This window comes from Leucoraja erinacea, chromosome 4 (assembly GCF_028641065.1).
Source record: "Leucoraja erinacea ecotype New England chromosome 4, Leri_hhj_1, whole genome shotgun sequence".
NCBI lineage: Eukaryota > Metazoa > Chordata > Chondrichthyes > Rajiformes > Rajidae > Leucoraja > Leucoraja erinaceus.
The window spans coordinates 99,947,284-99,973,372 of record NC_073380.1 but is presented as its reverse complement, the minus strand read 5'-3'; the positions used below and the strand labels follow the sequence as shown (position 1 = coordinate 99,973,372).

The window sequence follows — 26,089 nt, the reverse complement described above, 5'->3', positions numbered from 1 at the left end:
GATAAACTCTATACAAGCGCTAAATTATTACAATTTCCGAAAAAGGGTAAAACAATTTCATTTTTATTGAATGTTTTTTGATATTATTTTTCTTAATTTTAAATATTTCATATATAAATGTGCCAGTGATGTAATGAAAGTGTCTTTAATATACCTACCATTACAATGTATTTATCATCAAATTTTTCATCCAAATTTGCGATTTTTTGTTCTGGTTGAGAAGAGTTTCTTCGAGATTGAATTGTTACATCGTAGATGGGGTCAGCAGGTTCAAGGGCATGCACCATACTTTTTAACTGTCTCAACAGATCTTTCTTCGCGTTGTCAACAATTTCAAAGGTCTCTGTAACCTTGTTGAACCACATTGGCATTGGAAAGTGCTGTGAAGCAAAGAAAAGTGGGTTTAGGTTTCATTTGAAAAGAGAAATTATCTTCTTCCAAGTTGGCTGCCAACTCACCAGAATTGACTTGGACTCTTCAGGAAACTAAAATTGAATTCTTGGCCATTGTTACAACCAATCCAGAAAAAAATAAACACCAATAGATTCTATTTCATAAGCATTACATTTCTCCTTTATTTTATTTGAATAGTTTTAGCTCAATAGTTATAAAATATTTAGACCTGTGAATCTTCACAGGCAGCTGTACAATATTCAGTTTAATTTGTAATCCTTTGTCATTTTTTTTTAAAGGCTAGAAAAGATTAAATTCACATTGAGGGGGTCTGTGAAAAAGTTTTATTTGAAATGGGAATCCTTTTTATCATACTTTGAGGGTCTAAAATAACTACCTATGGACTGAGGGCACTTGACAGTGCCTTTATTCTGTTTTGTTACATTATTATTGTTAAAATGTGCATTTGATTTTGTGATATACTTGTATTGTATTGTATTGTATTGTATATCTTTATTGTCATTTCCTGAGTACTCACATACCCAGAGGAAACAAAAAAACGTTGCTCAACCAGTGTCCATTCAGTGTGCATTAAAAATAAATAGAAATAAAAATACATGTATCATGAACAAATTTAACACTCTACTAAACATTCAACAGGCGTTCTGATCGGCAGCGGCACAACAGTGGCTCTGCTGCAGTGTGTCCAGGTTGATGGTTTGTGCGCGATACTTTGGCAGGGGGCAAAGTCCATTTATCAGTCTTATAGCCTGTGGGAAGAAGCTGAGGAGCATCCTGCTGGTTTTGCAGCTAATGCTCCTGTACCTCTTCCCAGATGGCAGGATGGAGAAAATGTCATGCGATGGGTAGGGGTCTTTGATGATGGAGATGGCTCTGCTGATACATCTCTTCCTGTATATGTCCAGCAGGAAAGGGAGTGGAGCACCAATAATCCTGCTGGCGGTCTTCACAATCCTGTCTAGTTGGTGCCGTTCGTTGTGAAAATTGTGAAAACACTAGCTGCCAATGGGGTGTTTAGGGAGGGTGGGTTAGGGTTATTTCTTTATTATTATTTATAATAAACAAAATGGAGGGAAATGTAATGCCATACATCAGATGTATTGTAATTTTTTCCCCCCTCCAATAAAAATAATTAAATAATTTGTAATCCTTCAACAAATGGATCATGACTGTTCATAAAAGTCATGAAGACATTCAGGCATGGCTAGTAACGTGGCAAGTAATACTTGGTCTCATCACTATCTGCTAACTTTGTGATACGTGCACAAGAACATCTAGATCCTCTATGCGTCACTCATTTGCAGTTTCTTTCCATTTGGACAACAGATTGCCATTTGGTTACTCTTACCCAAGGGAACGATTTCACACATTGAATTCCATATTTCATGCTTTAGCTCACTCACTTAATCCATCTACATCCCATTGCAGTGTCACAATAACATCACAACTTGCCCTCCCGCGTATTTCCCGGTTATTAGCAAGTTTGCTGCAAGTAATGTCATCTGCAAGTAATCTCCTCCCCCTCCTCCAGGTCATTACATACATAGTAAAAATGCATTGACTGATTAATCGTACGAAGAATGCTGGAATTGTTTGTTACAGAAGTGGTAAGAGGCCACTTAGAATATTACAGTAAATACAGCAGATTTAGCATGTAAAGAAAAGTGTACTTTGCATTTCAGAAGGCCTTTGAAATGATAGCACACAAGATTATTAAACAAACAGTGTGAGCAGCATTGTTTAAGAGGGAACTGCAGATGCTGGAGAATCGAAGGTTACACAAAAAAGCTGGAGAAACTCAGCGGGTGCAGCAGCATCTATGGAGCGAAGGAAATAGGCAACGTTTCGGGCCGAAACCCTTCAGACAGTGTGGGCAGCATTGCCGGTTATATATGGCTTGAACCGAGGATTGGTTACAGGTTGGAAATCTGATATCTATCTATCTGTCTGTCTGTCTCTAAAACTCTGATCTTGTTATCTTCTGGTTTGCACGGTCTTTCTATTTGCCCAAAACGGTATGCGATAGCGCTACGATTTTTCGCCAGCTCGCTCAACTTTCTCCTGTGCTGCGAGTGCACCAAGTTTCGTCCCGATTGGTACCATAATGTAAAAGTTAAATATACTGCGCAGATCGATCTCTTCTCAACAGGCCCCACTTAGTCTAGTTAGGATTACATTTGTCATTTTATGGGGGCCCTGTACCATCATGATCCGAAAAGTGGCTCATTTGGTGTCATTGGATTGGTCGTGGAGTCCCAGGACACAATTTATATTAACGATTTATATGTGGACATCATATTTTGTTTTGCTGATGAAACACAGGTGGTGACAATGTTGGCCGTTGGTAGAATGCAGAGATGCTTCAGGGGTATATCAACATGTTAAGTGAATGGGGATGAGCATGGCAAATATAATAGAAAATATATAGTTGTCCACAGAGACAGAAAAGAAAGCAATATATATATATATATATATATAACAATACACATGTTTATACAACATATATATATATATATACATATACATATATATATATATACACACATATATATATATATATACATATATATATATATATATACACATGTACACACACATAAATATATATATATACATATATATATATATATATATATATGAGTGTATATATATGTATATATATATATATATATATATATATATATTTAAATGAATGACCATCCAGATAAAACAAACAATCTGGAAGGCAAACGTAACACTGCCCTTTTTATAAAGAAAGTTTGAATACAAGCATAGAAATATCTTGCTCATAGCATCTTGGAGATTGATAAGACAGTACCTGGAACATAATATACTTTTCTCCCTGTCTAAAAAAAGATATACTAACAATAGATGTGCAGCAATAATTCACAAGATTATTTTTAATGATGGTGGTTATGTCATGTAAAGAGAGATTAAACAGATTAGACATTCCGTCTTCAATTTAGGATGACAGAAATTTAACTGAAAAATTGAAAATTCTTAAGATTTGATAAGGTGGATACAAAGATGATGTTATCCTCCGCCCCTGGGCTACCTAGACCCAGAGTCACATTTAGGAGTAAGATGAAAAGGATTTTCTTCACCCGGGGATAAATGAATTATTTAAATTCTCTGCTCAGGAAGTCTGAGATTGGGCATATTCGAGAGATTCCTAGACAATAAGAGAATTAAGGGATATAGGGTTGACAAAGGAAAGTGTCGCTGAAGCAAAAGAACAGCTATGATCTTATTGAATGGTAGAAGGGTCTTGAGGGGCTAAGTAGTCTATTTCTGCTTTTATTTCTTATGCCCATATTATGTTCATTAAGAAATGTGTGGAGGACTGCATCCCAACAAAAACCTTCCAAGAGTTTCACCATCAGAACCCTTGGATGAACTTTGAGATCCGCACTCTTCTGAAGTCCAGACACCGGGCATTCATGTCTGAAGATACCGAGGTCTACAAGAAGACCAGATATGACCTTACTAAGGCCATCAAAAAGGCCAAAAGGGACTTCTGCTCCAAGCTGGCAGATGAGACAGATGTTCGGCAGCTGTGGCGGGGCCTGAATGCAATCACCTCCTACAAGGCGAGATCAGGAGGCAGCTCGAATGTCGGCGAAACTGACGAGCTCAATGCATTTTACGCACTCTTTGATAGGAAGAACATTGATGAGCCCCCATTCGCTGTGATGGTATTTCAGTCACAGTCACAGAGGCCGACGTCAGAAAATCCTTCAGAGGGGTGAACCCTCGAAAAGCACCTGGACCTGATGGTATACCCAGTCGTGTTCTAAAAACCTGTACGGACCAACTGGCTGGAGTTTTTACGGACATTTTCAACCTCTCACTTCGGAGGTCTGAGGTTCCCACCTGCTTTAAAAGGGCATCAATTATACCAGTGCCCAAGAAGAGTAAGGTGACGTGCCTCAATGACTATCGACCAGTGGCACTAACGCCAGTGGTGATGAAGTGCTTTGAGAGGTTGATCATGGTGCAAATCAACTCCTACCTCGACAAAAACCTGGACCCACTGCAGTTCGCTTACCGCCACAACAGATAAATGGTGGATGCGATCTCGCTGGCCCTCCACTCCGCTCTGGACCACTGGGACAACAAAAACTCATATGTCAGGCTGTTATTCATTAATTACAGCTCGGCATTTAACACAATCATCCCCTCCAAGCTGGTTACCAAGCTCTCAGAACTGGGTCTCTGCGCATCCCTCTGCAATTGGATCCTCGACTTCCTCATTCACAACCACAGTCTGTCCGTATTGGTGGAAATGTGTCAGCCTCGATAACAATCAGCATGGGAGCACCTTAAGGCTGCGTGCTCAGCCCCCTGCTGTACTCACTCTATACTCATGACTGCTTAGCCAGTCATAGTGCAAACTCTATCATCAAGTTCGCTGACGACACCACTATTGTGGGACGTATCACTGATGGAGATGAGTCAAGGTATAGAAGTGAGATCGACAGTTTCACCAAATGGAGCCAGCACAATAACCTGGCTATCAACACCAGCAAAACCAAGGAACTGATTGTGGACTTCGGAAGGGGTAGGATGGGGACCTATAGTCCCGTCTATATCAACGGATCAATGTTGGAGAAGGTCAAGAGCGTCAAATACCTGGGCATGCATATCTCTGAAGATCTCTCCTGGTCCGAGAACACGGATGCAATTATAAAGAGAGCACATCAGCGCCTCTACTTCCAGAGAAAATTACGGAGAGTCGGTATGTCAAGGAGGACTCTCTCTAACTTCTACAGGTGCACAGTAGAGAACATGCTGACTGGTTGCATCGTGGCTTGGTTCAGCAACTTGAGCGCTCAGGAGCGGAAAAGACTACAAAAAATAGTAAACACTGCCCAGTCCATCATCGGCTCTGACCTCCCTACCATCGAGGGGATTTATCGCAGTCGCTGCCTCAAAAAGGCTGCCAACATCATCAAGGACCCACGCCATCCTGGCCACTCACTCATCTCCCCGCTGCCTTCAGGTAGAAGGTACAGGAGCCTGAAATCTGCAACATCCAGGTTCAGGAATAGCTACTTCCCCACAGCCATCAGGCTATTAAACTCAACTCAAACAAAACTCTGATCATTAATAGCCCAATGCACTTTATCTGTTTATTTATGTGTGTTTGTATAGATATTCATTGGTATATGGTCACACTGATCAGTTCTGTTCTGTATTTATTTATGCCTACTTTTTTTCTGCTGTGCTGAAGCAAAGCAAGAATTTCATTGTCCTATCTGGAACACATGACAATAAACTTTCTTGAACCTTGAATCTTGAATCTTGAACAGATTAAAGAAAACTCTTAAAATGTGCCAAGTGTGATTGAAATATCTATCTCAATACAATTTCTATAATTTACAGTAGATCTCAAAGGTGAGCCATTCACAGATTAGTTTTTAAACCACATGTAAATATACCATCTGTTTATGAAAAAACTTAACGTGACATATAATAACATTCTGCAGCCTTATGGTTGCCATAAAGTAGAATTCGCCTGAAGTTGTAAAAGAGGACACTTGGAATTCTACAGCCTTCTTCGTAACACAGGAGTTGTGATTATGTTTCTGAACCAACAATCTAGGCCATTAGATTGGAGATAGACACAAAGGCTGGAGTTACTCAGCGGGACAGGCAGAATCTCTGGAGAGAAGGAATGTGTGGCGTTTCGTGTTGAGACCCTTCTTCAGACTGAAGAAGTTGTATTACACTGCCCTGGTGGCAAGGACTGGAAAAATAAATACTGGTCTGATCAGCAATGATTCATAACCCTGAAGAAATTTTGAAACAAGATCCTGCAAATTCTGTATCATGAAACTAGACACTGCAGCAAGTTAGTCAGCACCTGTAATTCCATTTTGTGAGTATCCTTTCAGGTTTATAGAATTTGGTATTATTATTTTTTTTTTCATACTTTAGATGGGCATTACTTACATTAAAAGCTGTCCAGTACAGAACATCATATGTTTCTTAGAATGAGTTCAGTTTCAAAAAATGCTGCTAAGTGAATTCCTCCAGCCTCTGACAGCTGCCAACAGAAGGTTCAAGACTGGCGGCTTCATTTCCAGTAGAAAGGGAGTGTACATCGCAAGATAACTCAATAGTGTGTAGGAAGGAACTGCAGATGCTGGTTTACACTGAAGGTAGACACAAAATGCTGGAGTAAATCAGCAGGACAGGCAGCATCTCTGGAGAGAAGGAGTGGGTGACGTCTCGGGTCGAGCCCCTTCTGCAGACTTATGAAGAAGACAAATCAAGTTGTGTTTCAAACACCTTGGTGAATAGATAAGAAAACAACTGAACCCACAAAGACAATAGTTCATTTGTTCTGTGGGCCCAGCAAGGAAAAGGCAGAAGAGTGAAATCATAGAGTGGGGTTCAGTGTAATGAATAATTCCAGTGTCTGCACATTGAGGAAAAAATGTCCACTGTCAGTTTTTTTCATACCTTTAGTGGTATGAAATTCTGCAATCAAAGTTTATTTAAATAGCCACACAGGCATGAAGACATAAGCTGCAGATTACTATTATCACACACATCAGAGATAAGCAAACAAAAATGACCCAAATATATTTATCCTAAAAGGCACAAGAACAAGTTTTCATTGAAAGCCTAAATACAGCTCAGCAGCTGCAACAAGTTGGCCTTTTTAATATGCACCAGGAATCTGTATTGGATAGTTCAGTTAAGTACTTTCAGTGTTCTGCTTCTCTTAAAATAGGACAACACCATTTGTTCCATGGATGGCCGGGCAAGTTATTTGTTTATAACTTGAAGAAACATTGGTGTTGGCACTGGCTTGAGACAAGTCTCTTTGCTGTGGAAACGACAACATGACCACGGTCAGGAATGTCCTATTACTGTTATTTATGTAGCGGTATAGCAGTCAGACTTCCTCAAATGAATTCAAATTCATTTGAATGATAAATTACTCTTTAGTAAAGCTTCTCATTTAACAAACATTTTTTAATTTTTCTAAAACTGCTATTAATTTGAAGACCTTTGGTAGTTTGTGAAATGCAAGTCACTGCAATTTCAGAATGCTTTGGTGTTATTTTAAATCAATAAACCACTTACCAGCAGATCAAGGAACATATTGAAATAATCCACCAGGAGATTATCAGTTAACAAATAGTTTTCCTAGAAGAAGAATATTAGATATGGTCAATGTTTGGTATAATGGAAGATGACATTGTACAGTAGTTTCTCAGTTTTAAAAAGGACATTTATGTAATGTTAAATATTTCTCAGCAAAATGTTAAAGAATTATATCAGTGTGGCATTTTAATTGCCAATATGTATTGTTGTACATTAGGCTGCACATCTTACCATAATCAGAAAGAAAGGCAGCATCCATTAATCAGGCCAATTTTCAAAATAAAAATCCTTTCTGGAATAACTTTTTTTACCAATGATATCTCCGTGGACTTAAATAAATCAAATGATCATAGATTCATATCACATGGAAGATGACAATTTAGTCCACTGTATTTTACCAATTCCTTTAGATATCTATACAATTAGACCCAATCTTCTACCTTTAATCTCTATCTTTAATCTATTGTCCTGTAAGTAATTCTATTTTATATTTTTCAGGCTCTGCTAAAGGATATTTGATTGATTTAATGTATAATCGAGGGCTTTCCACCACTGGAGTATCTATCCAAGAGCAGTCCTTTCTTTTCTCTTTTCCCCTTGTATCTTCCCTTTCCTCTGGAGTCAACATCCTATGCATCCCCAACACTTCACCTTCCTTTAAGACCATTATGGAAACCATCTTTGTAGTACGATACCTATTATAAAATGCCGTGGCTGAGCATTATATTTTCCATTGATCTTCTAAAGTGTTTGGGATGCTCTACGGATGCAAGTAAACATCAAAATAGATTTAAATTACCCATTTCTCTTGTGAACTTCCATTGTAGTCTTCACAAGCATTTTCATACTATGTAAAGTTTAATTTTCTACTGAATGGTAAAACCACACAGAGACAATTTAACAGGAATGGGATGTGTTTTATATTGAAATATTTTCACAATATTAACTGCAAAGAAAATAAATAGACTCATTGGACAGACTTGTTAGAGCTGCAATGGTTCCTCTTGGGACAAACACAAAGATGAATATTCCATTGCCTGAAGGGCCCCTTCACGGGATAATTGAGTTTCATTTAAAGTTCACCCCTAATAAATATACTTACAAATTCATCCACGATTATATCAGGAGGCTCTGAAAAACAAAATAAAATTCTAGATCAAGTAAACATAAAACCATCTTGATAATCTCTCGTCAATTTAATTAAAATCAGTTGGTGTTTAGACAACAGACAATAGGTGCAGGAGCAGGCCATTTGGCCCTTCGAGCCAGCCAGTTTACTGGAGAGAATGGCAGGTTTGCTGTTTGGAGTTGATGATTTCTTATTGAAGGTGGACACTGGCTTGAGCCTTGTTTCTCTGTTTAGATACCACCTGGCATTATGGGCATCTCTGCGTTTGTTCCCATCAGCTGCATTTTTGCTTCTTAATCACCGGCCTGTTCTGAATTACATCATTCTTTTTCGCTCCATAAAGGCTGCCTGGCTTGTGGAATTCTCTGAGCATTACACTACTTTGGTGTTCCATATTTCAAAGTGCCAGCAAGTTCTTCCTGCTATTTGCATCTCCACAAGTTGCCATATATTTGCCATTAACTAATCTTCAGCACTCTTTCCTAATCAATTCCACCCAGCCATTTGTCCTCCCTTCATTTCCATCACATCACATATAGTTTTCTATCTTTCCTGCTTCTCTGCAATTTTAAATATGCCTCATTTTTTTTTCCAGTTCTGTAGAAAAATCATTGATTTGAAGCATTATTTATTAAGTAAAAGCAAATCATAGATGTAATGGGGCGGAAGATTGTAACTTTCACGTGGTCCGCCCTGTTTCGATGAATGCAATCAATCCGGCGTGCACAATCAAATAAGATTAAATAGAACAAGTTGTCCGAAAACTTTAGGCTGTGCACGCCATACGCAAGAAGAAGATAGATATCTATATTACTAAAAGTCTGATCTTGACCGCTTTTGGCTCGTTGTGCTGCGATTTCCGAGACAACGCCGCTACATACGGCTGTCATTTTTGGCCACCTCGCTAAGAGCCCCCCTCTCCCTTCCAGGATTTTTCCCATCGATGAAAAATCAGAGAGATATTAATGTTTTTAAATAATTTGCCATTCTCTCTGCTGCCCCTGCTGGAGGGAGGGAGAGGGACTATAAAATCAGGAAGTGGTGTGCCTCACTCAGTCTCTGGAAGATGGAGGAAGCCAGAGGTTGAAGAAGTACAAATGCACTGCTAATGGCCCTTTGGGTTGAAGAAGTGAAAATGCACTGTTAATGGCTCTTTGGGTTGTTGAAGTACAAATGCACTGCTAATGGCTCTTTGGGTTGTTGAAGTGAAAATGCACTGTTAATGGCTCTTTGGGTTGTTGAAATGAAAATGTACTGCTAATGGCTCTTTGGGTTGAAGAAGTACAAATGCACTGCTAATGGCCCTTTGGGTTGAAGCAGTGAAAATGCACTGGTAATGGCTCTTTGGGTTGAAATAAAAATGCACTGCTAATGGCTCTTTGGATTGAAGTAAAAATGCACTGCTAATGGTTGTTTGGCTAAACTTGACAACTTCCAGTTTGCACTATATTGATTTTAGGTAAAACGCTACCACTTATGGTTATGATTTTTGCCCATCTTACTCAGTCCCCCTCTGCTGATCAGGTGCAGAGGATTCTTCCCATCAATGAAAATTAAAAGTGTTATTAGTGTTTAAAAAATGTTGAGAATATCTCTACTGTCATTCACGCCATGAAGGCCACACCTTTTCCGGTGGAAGGGGAAGGGATTATAAAACCCGGAAGTGTGGGTGTGACTCAGTCTCTGTATGATGGGGGAGGGAAAGGCCACAACTCTATCTGAGCTGTGAATCAACTGAACACACTGAATGTCTACTGAACTGTGAGCGTGGTGTTTTGTGTGGTTTTATGGTAGTTTCACCTTGCTTGAAATGGTATGAAACTGCATTTGAATGTGGTGGCCTTGCACCCTGCATGAAATGGTCTGAAACTGCATTTGAATGTGGTGGCCTTGCACCCTGCATGAAATGGTCTGAAACTGCACTTGAATTTGGTGGCCTTGCACCCTGCTCGAAGAGGTAAGAAACTGCACTTGAAATTGGTGGCCTTGCACCTTGCTTGAAATGGTTGCATTTGAATTTGGTGGCCTTGCACTCTGCTTGAAATGGTAGGAAAATGCATTTGAATTTGGTGGCCTTGCTCTAGTGCTTTGACAAGTCTTGCTGATTTGACAAGTCTTGCTGGTGACTCACGGCCAAGGAATAGCCGTGAGTCAGCTGCCAGCCCACCAGCCGTGAGTGAGGTGCCAGCACAACAGGCTTGAGGGACTGAGCTGCCACCCCAAGAATCCTTTGGCCTACAATGTCCATACTAGCCCTCTGGAGACCAGTAGTCCCTGCAGCCAACAACACCCATACCAGCTCTCCAAAAAGCTCCCCCCCCCCCCCCCCCCCCACCCCACCCGGAATTGGTGAAGAGATGGAATATTGCGTTGGGGGACCAGCCCTCCCATGTGAAGATAGGACCCAATGGGTCCCACTTAGTCTAGCAGTTTGATAAAAATGTTGACATCTCCACAAGTCATACATTTTTTATTTTTTTAATCAGATATACCAAAATGTTTCAGTAGGCCAGAGATGCTACCTGGCCTACTGAAACATGTCAGTATTTCTGATTTTTTAAAATGTTATGACTTGTGGAGGAGTCAACATTTGTATCAATCTATATCTATGATTTGCTTTTGTTCATCTGAACACAGGTGAAGATAAGGTCTCCGATAACAGTCCACACTTCTAGTTGAAAGGTTTACGAAACAAATTATTAAATGCATAATTATTTTACCACATCGACCAGTGACTGAGAAATCAGCAAGACTTGTCAAAGCACTAGAGCAAGTATTGTAAGAGTGCTCAAAATTAACAAAATACATACATTTGCAGATTTGTTGAAGAATTGCAAAATCATACTGCATTTCATGGTAGGTTATGAGTGGAAGGTTCTGAACAAGATTATGATTTGATTGAACTAAGCTCAAGGGAAGAGCATAAGAAGAGAAAGAAAGAAAATGATAAGCATAGATTGTAACATATGATAGAATTTGTGTGGTGATATCACCCAGCTAATTGGGTGGTTCCAGCATGAGTTGAAGAATGCCAGTGGAGTTGCCAAATTGGACCCGTTCCCCAAGCCACAACAAATCCACAGCAGACGCCATCACCTGGGCCCTACAGTCATCGCTGGAACAACAGCATAATCACAACCAAACTAATCTCCAAGCTCCTGGTCCTAGGCATCAGCAGCCCCCTCTTCCTGACCCAGAGACCATAATCAGGGACAGGTGACACAAGATTCTTCATGATAATTCTCAACACCACAAGGATGTATTGTCAACCTCTGAACTATACTCCCTGTACACCCAATACTCTGCTCACAAATTCTGCTCTAATTGCATTTACATGTTTGCTGATGGCACCACTGCAGTGAGCCAAATTTTAAATAATGATAAGAGAGTATAGAAAGGAGATAGAGAGCTTAGTAATTTGGTTCCAAGACAGCAACCTCTCTCTCTCTCTCTCTGTCAGTAAAATGAAATAGCAAGTTATTAATTTTAGGTAGGGAGATGGAGTACAGCCCCCCAATCAGCATCAATGATGTGGAAATGGAGATAATAATAATAATAATAATACATTTATAGAGCACTTTAAAAACAAACATAGCTGCAACAAAGTGCTGTACATCACTAATCATTGACAAAAAAATTAATACACACCAAAAATAACAATCAAAAGAAATAGTAGGAAAAGACATGTAAACTAAAGAAACATCAAAAACACCACAAACAGAAGCAAAGCCTCAGGCATGGTCAAAAGCCAGGGAGTACAAATGTGTTTTAACACTGGATTTGAAGATGGACAGAGAGGGGGCCTGTCTGATGTGCAACGGCAGGGTGTTCTAGAGTGCCGGAGCAGCAACAGAGAAGGCTCTATCCCCTCTGAGCCTCCGACTAGACCTCGGTACCTCCAGGAGCAGCTGACCAGCTGACCCGAGGGACCGGGCAGGAGCGTATGGGTGGAGCAGTGCAGAGAGGTAAGGCGGGGCGAGCCCATTCAGAGATTTAAAAACAAATAACAGTATCTTAAAATGAACTCGAAAGTGCACCGGGAGCCAGTGGAGGGAGGCCAGAATTGGCGATATGTGCTCCCTCTTTCGAGTCCCTGTTAAAAGGCGAGCAGCAGCATTCTGAACCAACTGGAGACGAGTCAAGATAGTCAAGTGCATCAAGTTCCAAGGTATAAATATCACCACCAATTTGACAATCTACACTTCACGTTGCCTTGAGAAATCAGCCAATAGAATCAAGTACCTTTATCATCCCCGCCTTTTTCTCTTCTGGCCTCTCCCATTGGGCAGAAGATACAAAAGTTTGAAATAGTATACCATTAGATTCAGTAGCAGTTCTTCCCTGCTTTAACAGAGTACTGAATGGTTCACCTATAAGCATGGATGTGGTCCTGATCTTCCAACCCACCTCATTGTGGACCATGGACTTTTTTCCCCCCATAATTTTAGAATGCTGTAACACTATACTCTGCACTGGTATTTTTCTTTGTGCCACCTGTTGTACATGTATGGCTGATTGTACTAGTGTGTAGTATGATTTGCTTAGACTGGATAGCACAAAAAAAAATATTTACTACATCTCAGTACAAGTGACAATAATAAACCCATACCAAGTAGACTGGATAAGATGAAATAGATTAACAGATAAGACTTAGATCAGCAGTGGCAGACATCTAACATAGAAACATAGAAAATAGGTGCAGGAGGAGGCCATTCGGCACTTCGAGCCAGCACCGCCATTCATTGTGATCATGGCTGATCGTCCCCTAACAATAACCCTTGCCTGCCCTCTCCCCATATCCCTTGACTCCACTAGCCCCTAGAGCTCTATCTAATGCCCCTGTCCCACTTAGGAAACCTGAACGGAAACCGCGGGAGACTTTGTGCCCCCACCCAAGGTTTCCGTGCGGTTCCCGGAGGTTTTTGTCAGTCTCCCTACCTGCTTCCACTACCTGCAACCTCCGGCAACCACCTGCAACCTCTGGGAACCGCACGGAAACCTTGGGTGGGGCACAAAGTCTCCAGAGGTTTCCATTCAGGTTTCCCAAGTGGGACAGGGGCATTACTCTCTCTTAAATGCATCCAGTGATTTGCCCTCTGTGGCAGGGAATTCCATAAATTCACAACTCTCTGGGTGAAAACGTTTTTTTCTCACCTCAGTCTTAAATGGCCTCCCCTTTATTCTAAGCCTGTGTGGCCCCTGGTTCTGGACTCGCCCAACATTGGGAACATTTTTCCTGCATCTAGCTTATCCAGTCCTTTTATAAGTTTCTATAAGATCCCCCTCATCCTTCTAAACTCCAGTGAATACTAACATTATATTTTATAAATCTCAGCTGATATATTAGAGTGAGAAAGGTCTTACCTAGGATTAAAAGAGGTAATACAAGAGTAACAAATAATATGGTAAGAGTTTGTACAGTTCCGTGAAAGGGGGGAAATAGTCAGATTAATTGGTCACTGGGGAATTAATAAGCAATAATAAAATGGCAGCGATCCTAAATATGTTGGATTTGTCTTGATGATATCAAATCTTTAACTTTCTAAGATGCTCGCCATCCTGTACAGATTAGTAAAAGAGCTTGCGATAAATCACAGAATTATCACAGTGTCAATTGAATGAAAGATTATATTTCCCGTTTTACAACCAAACTTGTTCTTCAGCATTCAACATCCAACTCTCCAGCTCGCGTTGGATTGAAGTTCGGGTGAAAAGGGACAATTGTACAAACGGTGGGACTGAGAGATCGGATTCAACAGGAGCGTCCTCTGCCCAACATACCTGTTGTCAATTTGTCTGATACGTTTCCTGGTTCCATCAGCGAAGACGTGCAGAGGACGAAATTAACACAAGTTCACCCTTGGCCGTGTGTTTTTCTCCCCCCAGAACAAAAACAAGGAACTAGGAGACGGGCGATTTCAGCTTTCAATTCTTCCTTTGGAAGGTTGGTGGCAGGAACTAACTACATGTAATTTTCAGCAAAAAGAACAACTCAGAGCTGGGAACATCGGTGATGATGGAGTTGCCCAATGAGAGCAGCAGTTGTGTGTCGACTTGGGTTGCTATGGAGGTAGACACAAAAACTTTAACCACGAACTAAACAAACAATGCTGGCGTAATCCCCGTCTTTAACTTGGACACCACATTTCCCCAACCTGCTCAAATAACTTAACAACTTTAACGCACATTGGACCGGACAAATAGTTAAGACAGTAGCAAACTTTAGCCTTTGCTACTGCCAGCGGCGACTACATTCTGTCCCGTTATTGAGACCATGGGTCAGTTCTGGAAAACATCCTCGGTCATCTCTGCTGATATTTCCAATGTTGCTTTCGCTTCCTCCGAGAACATCAGCAAACAGTCAAACGTCACAAAGCAGCAAATCACATCCCAAATACGCGAGCTAAGACGTTGCTGTTGAGGGAGAGGAGAAAGGGTGAAACTAAACAAAAACAACCTTTACATTTTGACATTTCTTTCAACCCTAGTGAATCAGATTTAGGCTTGGAAACGTCACCCGTGCCTTCGCTCCAGAGATGCTGCCAGGGGCGTTGAGCTATTCCAGCATTTTATGCATTCTTTAGGCTTGATACATTATGCTTTTGTTGGTCATTTGCTTAACAATTCTGAAACACGAGGGATACGTCTAAAGAGAATAGGATGAACGCAAATTGGACGTTGAGCTGAAGCGCCTGCTCCATGCTGCATGACTCTATTAAATATGTGTAAGCAAAAGAGAGGAACTATGTTGCAAACAAAGGAGTAGCAAATTGTTTCAATTGTAAATCATGCTCAATTGACAATTGACATAAGGTAGCAAGAAAAAGAAAAACGGGAAAGAGCAACATTACTCAAGACAATTATATCCTCATTGTATTGATAATGTGGTCAATTTCAATTTGGTTGCATGTGTCAACCTCAAACTGTCTTAACCTGAAGCCATGGACCTAATCTGAACTTTCAATGCTCCCTCCCCAAGCCATTGACATGTCCCTATTCCACTCCGTTTCTGGGACGAACCTGAGGTAATCCACTTGTTTCTCCAGTTCCCCAACACGGTCCTTCAGGAGCTGTACCTGGATGCACTTCTCACATTTGTAGCAGCCAGAGGCACCAGCGATGCCCTTGACCTCCCACATACTGCAAGCATCACGCTGAATCAGCTTGCTTGACATCTCCTTCTTTCATCTCTGCCTCTCCAGCGTTTTGCATAGCCTCGTCTCCTCAGACTCCTCGCCAAAGACTTGCACTTTTCTCACTGCCGCTCCCTAAGAGGCATCCTGCTTACATTGACTGATAGATTGCCTAATTTGCCAATTTACAAACCAAATTCCTCAGTTTTAAACTGTTTACCCCCTCTGACTCACTTCTAACTCTCGTTCCACTCGGGCTAGAGCCAATTAGTGCTTTCTCCTGCTTCTCTTTGTTGCTGTTGCTTCAAAATCCACGGGAGCTCTGAGTAAAGTCTGCCTGTGCTATGCCTCTCTTTTCAACTGTTTTCCCCCTCTGACTCACTTCTAACTTTCCTCCCACTCAGGCTAGAGCCAATCAGTGAACAGAGATATCAAAAAGGAAATTGAATGAGATTATGGAAATAGTAATAAACCGTACATGGGGTAATGGAGTTGCATGTTGGAGTCTCAAACAGCTTTATGTAATAGTGACTTCATAACAATGGTCAGACCACAAAATGAACAAAAAGGATCATAATAGGTCCAGTAGATGTGTTGCATAATTAGCATGGAAATCCAAATTGCAGTACAAAAACTTTCAGCGACACATCATTTTTTTTGGGGGGAGGAAGTTGGTTTAATTAATGCAGAGGGTAATGAATGACTGCAAGATATTAGTACATTTGCAGAATGGTCAAATAATAGGCAAATCAACTTCAATGAAAGCAAGTGTAAGTAATACCTTTCAATGTTAAGATACATTTAAGGAGGCATTTTCTCTTTGGAAAACAAGTGCACCTGAAATAGATGAGGAAAGAACTGGAGTACAAGGTACGCAGCTTTACTACGAAAGTCAGTAACTGCTGGTATGACAATTCTAATGTACAAGAATGCAAAAGGCTGCAGAGAGTGATGGACGGCCAAGCCCATCACAGGCACAGCCCTCCCTCCACTGAAAGCATTTACATAGAAGCTGCCTTCTTAAGGCAACCTTTATCATTGGGCTATGCCTTCTTCTCATAGAAACATAGAAAATAGGTGCAGGAGCAGGCCATTCGGCCCTTCGAGCCTGCACCGCCATTCGATATGATCATGGCTGATCATCCAACTCAGCATCCCATCCCTGCTTTCTCTCCATTTAGCCCTTTAGCCACAAGGGCCACATCTAACTCCCTCTTAAATATAGCCAATGAACTGGCCTCAACTACCTTCTGTGGCAGAGAATTCCACAGATTCACCAATCTCTGTGTAAAAAATTATTTTCTCATCTCAGTCCTAAAAGACTTCCCTCTTATCCTTAAACTGTGACCCCTAGTTCTGGACTTCCCCAACATCGGGAATAATCTTCCTGCTTCTAGCCTGTCCAACCCCTTAAGAATTGTGTAAGTTTCTATAAGATCCCCCCTCAATCTTCTAAATTCTAGCGTGTACAAGCCGAGTCTATCCAGTCTTTCTTCATATGAAAGTCCTGCCATCCCAGGAATCAGTCTGGTGAACCTTCTCTGTATTCTCTCTATGGCAAGAATGTCTTTCCTCAGATTAGGAAACCAAAACTGTACACAATACTCCAGGTGTGGTCTCACCAAGATCCTGTACAACTCCAGTAGAACCTCCCTGCTCTTATACTCAAATCCTTTTGCTATGAATGCTAACATACCATTTGCTTTCTTCACTGCCTGGTGCACCTGCATTCTTACTTTCAATGACTGGAATGCTAACATACCATTTGCTTTCTTTACTGCCTGCTGCACCTGCATTCTTACTTTCAACGACTGGTGTGCCACGATACCCAGGTCTCATTGCATCTCCCCTTTTCCTAATCGGCCACCATTCAGATAATAGTCTACTTTTCTGTTTTTGCCACCAAAGTGGATAACCTCTCATTTATCCACATTATACTGCATCTGCCATGCATTTGCCCACTCACCCAAACTATCCAAGTCACCTTGCAGCCTCCTAGCATTCTCCTCACAGCTAACACTGCCCCCAGCTTCGTGTCATCCGCAAACTTGGAGATGTTGCTTTCAATTCCCTCATCCAGATCATTAATATATATTGTAAATAGCTGGGGTCCCAGCACTGAGCCTTGCGGTACCCCACTAGTCACTGCCTGGCATTCTGAAAAGGACCCGCTTACTCCTACTCATTGCTTCCTGTTTGCCAACCAGTTCTCTATCCACATCAATACTGAACCCCCAATACCGTGTGCTTTAAGTTTGTATACTAATCTCTTATGTGGGACCTTGTCTAAAACCTTCTGAAAGTCCAGATATAACACATCCACTGGTTCTCCCTTATCCATTCTACTATTTACATCCTCGAAAAGTTCTATAAGATTAGTCAGACATGATTTACCTTTCATAAATCCATGCTGACTTTGTCCAATGAATTCACCACTTTCCAAATGTGCTGCTATCCCATCTTTAATAACCGACTCCAGAATTTTCCCCACCACCGATGTTAGACTAACTGGTCTGTAATTCCCAGTTTTCTCTCTCCCTCCCTTTTTAAAAAGTAGGGTTACATCAGCTACCCTCCAGTCCTCAGGAACTACTCCAGAATCTAAACAGTTTTGAAAAATTATCACTAATGTATCCACTATTTCTGCGGCTACTTCCTCAAGTACTCTGGGATGCAATTTCTCTGGCCCTGGGGATTTATCGGCCTTTAATCCATTCAATTTACCCAACACTACTTCCCGGCTAACCTGGATTTCACTCAGTTCATCTCATTTAACCCCCGGTCCCTTGCTATTTCAAGTAGTTATTCAATTGGTCTGCCATGTCCTTGTTCCCCATGATCAATTTGCCTCTTTCTGACTGCAAGGGACCTACATTTGTTTTAACTAATCTTTTCCTCTTCACATATCTATAAAAACTTTTGCAGTCAGTTTTTATGTTCCCTGCCAGTTTTCTCCCATGGCTACCATTGGGTGGTATGTACAGAAGACTGAAGTCCCATCATCAGGTTCAGGAACAGCTACTTTCCGACAACTATCAAGTTCTGGAAATATTGCACAGGAATTCTTTGCAAACAGAGACCACAATTCAGAAGGCTGGTAAAGGTAATCACGGAAAATGACAAGGTTAGAAAATGACAAGGTTAGATCTATAGTTAAAGTTTTAAATTGGGGGAATTTAATTTCAAACTGGGCTGACTTCAATAGCATAAGACAAGACTTGCAGAAAGTAGATTGGGACAGCTGCTAATAAGGTGGAAGCAAAGGCCAGGTATAGAACATTGTTATCAAGGGAACCTTTAAGGCTTAAAGGAAATAAGAGTTAGAAGGGCAAAAATGAATAGATAGCCCTGGTCAACAAAATTAAAGAGGTCCAAAATTGTTAATGAATATTACAAAAGTGTAGCAGTGGAAAGAAGGCCTCAGGGCCAAAAAGGGAAATCTTTGTTTGGAGCCAGGAGAGGTTCTGTCCAGAATAAATACATCCACATCAATATTCACCTGGGGGAAGGGAGATGTATAATCTGAAGAGTGTGGAAGGAGAAAAAGTGTTAAAAAGATATTGACCCATAAAATTCTGAAGGCCTGATGAAGTCTATCCTAGGAAAGGCAGTGGTTGCTTGGGCTCGGACAGGTTTTATTTTTTGTACCATCTTTAGCTATGGGTGAGGACTGGAAGATTGGTTGGTAGCTAATGTTGTTCCCACACTCAAGGAGGGACAACCCAGGAAACTACATGTCAGTAAATCTTTGGGATAGAATTCATGACCACACGAAAAAGCAGAGCGACGAAGGAGTCTGGTTTATGTGCATGGGAAATCCTACGTCAACATTAAAAAAATAAAATTTAAAAAAAGGGGCATTACTTGCTCCTTCAATTGATGGTGGCAAGGAAGTAAACATGGTATACGTGGACTTTAGCAGGACTTTTGATAAGGTCTTACACAGTTAGCTGGTCCAAGTACTTGGGCACATGGGATCAGATGTTTTGCCAAATTGGATCCAAAATTGGTTTTGTGATACGAGATAGAAGTTTATTTCTCTAACCGGAAGTCTAACCAGCGGCATACAGGAGAGATCAGTGCCGAAACCTTTGTTACACGTCATAGAAGTGTCTGGTCTGATAAGCAAGTTTACTGCCAACACAGATTGGCACAGTTGTAGATAACAAGGACAGTTGCCCAAGCATACAGAGGGACATAGTCTGGAAAGTGCAACACAGCAATGACAGAGAGAATTTAATTTAGACAAGTGAAGCAACATATTTTGGATTATCCAACATAGTAAACTACATGGTCATTAGAAGGCTTGATGTACAAGAGGGATATTTAGGTACAAGATCATAGAAAATGGCAACATAGGCAGATAGAATAGCAAATAAGGGTAAATCTACCTTAGACAGGGCTATTGAATGCATGGGTTGGGACATCATATTGCAGCTGTACAAGAGAAAATTATCAGGGGCATAGATAGTTGTAGTCGTTCACAAAGGGTAGCAAGGATTAAAAGTAGAGGACATGTGTTAAAAGTGCAAAGGGAAAATATTTAAAGGAGACCTGAGGCGCATGTTGTCATTGATCTTTTTCACTGCATGTTTTCACTTAAAAGACTGATATTTAAAAACTAACACCAACACAAAAATCATTCCTGGTTAACCAATATTAAGTGTGTCCACAGGTATCGACAAACCCAATGCAAGCTTATTCAAGTTTGTCCACATCAAAATGTATATGGGCCGCATTTCTTCTTCTTGCATATGGCCTAAAGTTGTCGGACAACTTGTTCTATTTGATTGTGCACGCCATGTTGATTTCATTCGTCGAAACAGGGCGGGCCACGAGAAGGTTGCAATCTCCCACCCCTCAGCCCCATTTGAAACAAGTTCAGTTCTGCCCGAATATAACAAAAACATTTGTAGAAGTGAAATGCTTGTGCAAGCATTTCACAAGTTGGCAGAGAGTTCTTTAAAAAACAATGAACAATTCAGCCTATGAAGAAAATACATTCACACCATTTTATGAAAATTTTATTAAGCATGTAACAAATTAAAATCCACTCAAATGTCTACTAACTTTTTTAACATGTATAAAACTATATACAAAAAGGTCCAAAAGAATTTGGACACACCCGTTGCCTTGATTTTACGCACAGTCAACACTTTAAAACAGTACTTCACGTACAGAAATAATGGTGAACATTGGATTCCAAGTTCAGTGATTCAATAAATGGAGTCCATTGCCCAAAGCAACTAGATTATTTGAAAAAGGAAGCTAGGAATGGGAAGAAATCTTCAATACGGAATGTAAAGAAAACTTTTTCCAGTCCCATCATAAAATCCTGACAACATTGTTCCAGCGAGATGTCAATTCTCCCTGATCTTGGTTGCTTTTTAACAGAGAAATCTTAAAACACAATGATTTTGATGCAAGCTACCTATCTATCATTCCTATCATGACGGTGTTTGAGGTTATTCTGAAAAACCAACCCAAGAGTAGGGAAAATAAAAAAAACTAAAATCAGATGTGCAAATTAGAACAACCAAGAAGAGAAAACTTGTAATCTTAGCCCACATAGTTTCCTCCACTCATTAATTAGAAAATTATTGTACAAATTGATAGTAGTTTAAAAGTATCTTCAAGGTGTATAAAGGGAGAATGGTTGAGGGAATTCTCACTGTCCTAAATTTACATATACAAGTTTACTACTTTAAAATTTATAATCTTCTTAAGTTCCTCTTGCTTTTAGCACTTCCTGGCGTTCCTCCTTTGTTGCCAAAATGCTTGGCAGACTTGCTGCCACATTCCCTGGATCCATGAAAAACACAAAAGCATTGTGTGCAGAAGTCAAATGCACAATCTTCTCGACTGCAGAGGCCTCTTTTCTTCATTGGATTGTATCTGGCAGGGGACTGGCACCGTGGACATGGTTTTAAAGCCTCATCGTTAAACAGTGTTTTGGCAACCTGAGGGCAAGAATATATATTTTTTGAAGATTCTAATTTTCTCCATTTAACATTCCCCAATTCTACTTTTGGGGAATGGAGGATTTAGTTTAGAGATACAACACGAAAACAACCCATTGGCCCACTGAGTCCACATCAACCAGTGATCATCATTGCTTTTTGCATATCTTTCATTTGTTCTATGTACCTTCTATATCTCTTGTTTTTCTCTCTCCCGACTCAGTCCGAAGGACTCGACCAGAAACGTCACCTGTTCCTTTGGTCCAGAGATGCTGCCTGATCCACTGAGTTACTCTAGCTTTTTGTATCCATCTTCAGTGTAAGCCAGCATTTGCTGTTCCTTCCTTAAGGGGTTGGACAGGCTAGATGCAGGCAGATTGTTCCCGATGTTGGGGAAGTCCAGGACAAGGGGTCACAGTTTAAGGATGAGGGGGAAATCCTTTAAAACCGAGATGAGAAAAAACTTTTTTCACACAGAGAGTGGTGAATCGCTGGAATTCTCTGCCACATAGGGTAGTTGAGGCCAGTTCATTGGCTATATTTAAGAGGGAGTTAGATGTGGCCCTTGTGGCTAAAGGGATCAGAGGGTATGGAGAGAAGGCAGGTACGGGATACCGAGTTGGATGATCATCCATGATCATATTGAATGGCGGTGCTAGCTCAAAGGGCCGAATGGCCTACTCCTGCACCTAATTTCTATGTTTCTATGTTTTTATTTTTCTGACACACTAGTTCTAACTTATCCGCTTCCAAATCCAGATAGGGGCAATTTACAGAGGTCAATTAACCTACCAAATGCACGCTTTGGAATGTGGGCGGAAACCCACGTGGTCACAAGGAGAATGTGTAAACTTCTGAGACCGCACTCAAAGTCAGGATCAAACACTGGTCTCTGGTACTGATAGGCAGCAGCTCTACCAGCTGCACTATGACGTCACACTATTTTGTGATGTTACCATGAAGAACAAATATTAGAAAGTTATGCAAAACTGTTAAAACTGTGCACAATATTATCATTTCCATTACAAGGTTAACAAAGGCAACAATTAGGAAAATAAGAGCAACTGCAAATGTAACTAAAGATCAAATCCTAGAAATTGATCAAACTAATTTTCTTCTCTGCTTGGGGAATAACCACAATTTATATTTAACCTACACTTTAGAACCAAAGATTAGTTACTGAAAATGGACAGATGCATAAATCAAGGTCACTTTATTTTTGAAAAGTGCTGATTCTTAAGCAGTTCTACCAAAGCTACTGAAAGGATCTTAAAAAAGAACTTAATGGTTTATACCAAATCAGCTTGATCGACAAATTATTTTTGTGTTGTCCAGATGTTAACTCTATGGAAATTCCCAGCAGGGTTCTTTACACTTACCTGCAAGAATTCTTCTCGTTTACTACTGGACTTGGAAGCACTACTGCATCCACCAGGTGTTATCCCCTGTTGAGATGAGAGAGTTGGAGTAAACATAATCCTTGCTTGTGCCTGAACAGATTTCAAAGCAGGACGATCTGGGAGATTACATCTGGTTTCAGCATCAGCGGCCCAAGGTTGATTATGCTGTTGAAAAGTATTATTTGGATTTTATAATGGTGATAAGAAATTTAAATGTAACTTTTTCCATTAGTTAAAAAACCTAAACATTTAGATTTAGCCAACACATTTCCTGTAGAAATATCAAACAAATTGGACAGCTAAACGTTGCAATAGTGGGAGAATAATGATTCCTTGCCAAGTTGGATGCTTACAAATTTGCCAAATTATTGCAAACTGCATTAATTGAAGAATCAATCCAAGAGTAGGTAATTTCCCAAACCACTGCTCCCGTCGCCCACTATATCCATGCTTAATAACCTAGTTGAGAAATATTTATCATGCAACTCATGTTCAAATATTCAGGACATTGATACAAACTCTCAATATAAATTGTTTACAAAATCATTGGACTGAGCTCCAAGTAATTTAAATATATATTTGAGCTGCATAAAATTTGCCTGATTAGGCAATAACATTGTTAGCCTCAACAATTCTGCATCTGGAGCACAATAACTACTTCATGATAAACCATATAACAATTACAGCACGGAAACAGGCCATCTCGACCCTTCTAGTCCGTGCCGAACACATAATCTCCCCTAGTCCCATATACCTGCGCTCAGACCATAACCCTCCATTCCCTTCCCATCCATATAACTATCCAATTTATTTTTAAATGATAAAAACGAACCTGCCTCCACCACCTTCACTGGAAGCTCATTCCACACAGCTACCACTCTCTGAGTAAAGAAGTTCCCCCTCATGTTACCCCTAAACTTCAGTCCCTTAATTCTCATGTCATGTCCCCTTGTTTGAATCTTCCCTACTCTCAGTGGGAAAAGCTTTTCCACGTCAACTCTGTCTATCCCTCTCATCATTTTAAAAACCTCTATCAAGTCCCCCCTTAACCTTCTGCGCTCCAAAGAATAAAGCCCTAACTTGTTCAACCTTTCTCTGTAACTTAGTTGCTGAAACCCAGGCAACATTCTAGTAAATCTCCTCTGTACTCTCTCTATTTTGTTGACATCCTTCCTATAATTAGGCGACCAAAATTGTACACCATACTCCAGAATTGGCCTCACCAATGCCTTGTACAATTTTAACATTACATCCCAACTTCTATACTCAATGCTCTGATTTATAAAGGCCAGCACACCAAAAGCTTTCTTTACCACCCTATCTACATGAGATTCCACTTTCAGGGAACTGTGCACAGTTATTCCCAGATCCCTCTGTTCACCTACATTCTTCAATTCCCTACCATTTACCATGTACGTCCTATTTTGATTTGTCCTGCCAAGATGTAGCACCTCACACTTATCAGCATTAAACTCCATCTGCCATCTTTCAGCCCACTCTTCCAACTGGCATAAATCTCTCTGTAGACTTTGAAACTCTACTTCATTACCCGCAACCCCACCTATCTTAGTATCATCTGCATACTTACTAATCCAATTTACCACACCATCATCCAGATCATTGATGTACATGACAAACAACAGTGGACCCAACACAGATCCCTGTGGCACCCCACTCGTCACTGGCCTCCAACCTGACAAACAACCATCCACCATTACTCTCTGGCATCTCCCATTCAGCCACTGTTGAATCCATCTTGCTACTCCACCATTAATACCCAACCATTGAACCTTCTTAACCAACCTTCCATGGGGAACCTTGTCAAAGGCCTTACTGAAGTCCATATATACAACATCCACTGCTTTACCCTCATCAATTTCCCGAGTAACATCATGATGAAATGATTTACAATATTTAAAGTGAAAACTAGATCCTCTATATAACTCAGTGCATTTCTAATTTTGATGGTACCAATTACATGACCTATATGTTGCCAAATCACAGATTTTTCTATATATAATCTTTAAAAAGTGCACATAAATCACATACCACTTGGTGGTTTCGACTTTCATCAAGATACTGCTTCCTTTTGAGACATAGTGCCTGGTCTTGTTTGACGATTTTCTTCCATATTTTGCTCACTTTCCAAACTCTTATAAAAAACAATGATTTGATTTGCAAAACAAAGACAAAACCTGTGTAGTTAGGGTAGTGGATAACCTGCAGCGTTGTCAGATACCACATTTAATGTCAAGTTCCTGCACCTGGATTTCAACAGGCAAAATGAATGCAAAACGACAGCCACATAATACTTTACGTATTGCATTGGTGTAAAAATGCCAAACAGCTAGTGTGGCATCCTATCAGGTGTTAAACATTCATTTATTTTTAACTATTTTAAAGTGTGTGGAAGATTGCTATTACTACCATTACTAATTATCTTCACCATCCGAAACATTAGTTTTTCCAACATTAATCCACCAAATTCATTTCAGAAGTCAAATGTTTAAGGAAGTGTTACATTGATAGGACATAAATAGTAAAACCCTTCCCAGTCGGAAGTTATATATATATTTTTAAATTCACTTAACTTGTATCTCCAAAAACATGTCTCTTCAGGATCTGTGGCAAATGGATTTGGATAGCCACTAATCAGGAATCAGTGTATCAGTCCACGACTTATGACCGTCACATGTTCAATGTAGTTATTTTAAGTGTTTGACTAGAGTAAATTTGGGTTTACTGGTGGAGTAGACGAGGGGGGAGGGAAACAAATGGGAAGGTAGAAAACAGGGTATTAAGCCGTCTCAGGGGTTGGACAGGCTAGATGCAGGAAGATTATTCCCGATGTTGGGGAAGTCCAGAACAACGGGTCACAGTTTAAGGATAAAGGGGAAATCCTTTAGGACCGAGATGAGAAAAACATTTTTCACA

At 40.4% G+C, this 26,089-nt stretch overlaps 2 protein-coding genes across 3 annotated transcripts in view; both read right to left on the bottom strand.

The window, feature by feature from the left end:
- The window catches only part of LOC129696727 (regulator of G-protein signaling 22-like), a 64,675-nt gene extending 47,520 nt beyond the window's left edge, over positions 1–17,155 (bottom strand). Inside the window, exons 1-4 of the mRNA XM_055634862.1 lie at positions 14,444–17,155; positions 8,636–8,664; positions 7,513–7,575; positions 159–380 (exon numbers count right to left, since the gene is read on the bottom strand). Of these exons, the coding sequence (XP_055490837.1) occupies positions 159–380; positions 7,513–7,575; positions 8,636–8,664; positions 14,444–14,480 (351 nt within the window). The 5' untranslated portion in view covers positions 14,481–17,155. The remainder of the gene's footprint in view (positions 1–158; positions 381–7,512; positions 7,576–8,635; positions 8,665–14,443) is intronic.
- Positions 17,156–20,796: 3,641 nt separating this feature from the next.
- The window catches only part of LOC129696728 (F-box only protein 43-like), a 20,642-nt gene continuing 15,349 nt past the window's right edge, over positions 20,797–26,089 (bottom strand). For both annotated transcript variants that reach the window (XM_055634863.1, XM_055634864.1), the window contains exons 3-5: positions 25,205–25,307; positions 23,135–23,320; positions 20,797–21,755 (exon numbers count right to left, since the gene is read on the bottom strand). In XM_055634863.1, the coding sequence (XP_055490838.1) occupies positions 21,507–21,755; positions 23,135–23,320; positions 25,205–25,307 (538 nt within the window). In that variant the 3' untranslated portion in view covers positions 20,797–21,506. The remainder of the gene's footprint in view (positions 21,756–23,134; positions 23,321–25,204; positions 25,308–26,089) is intronic.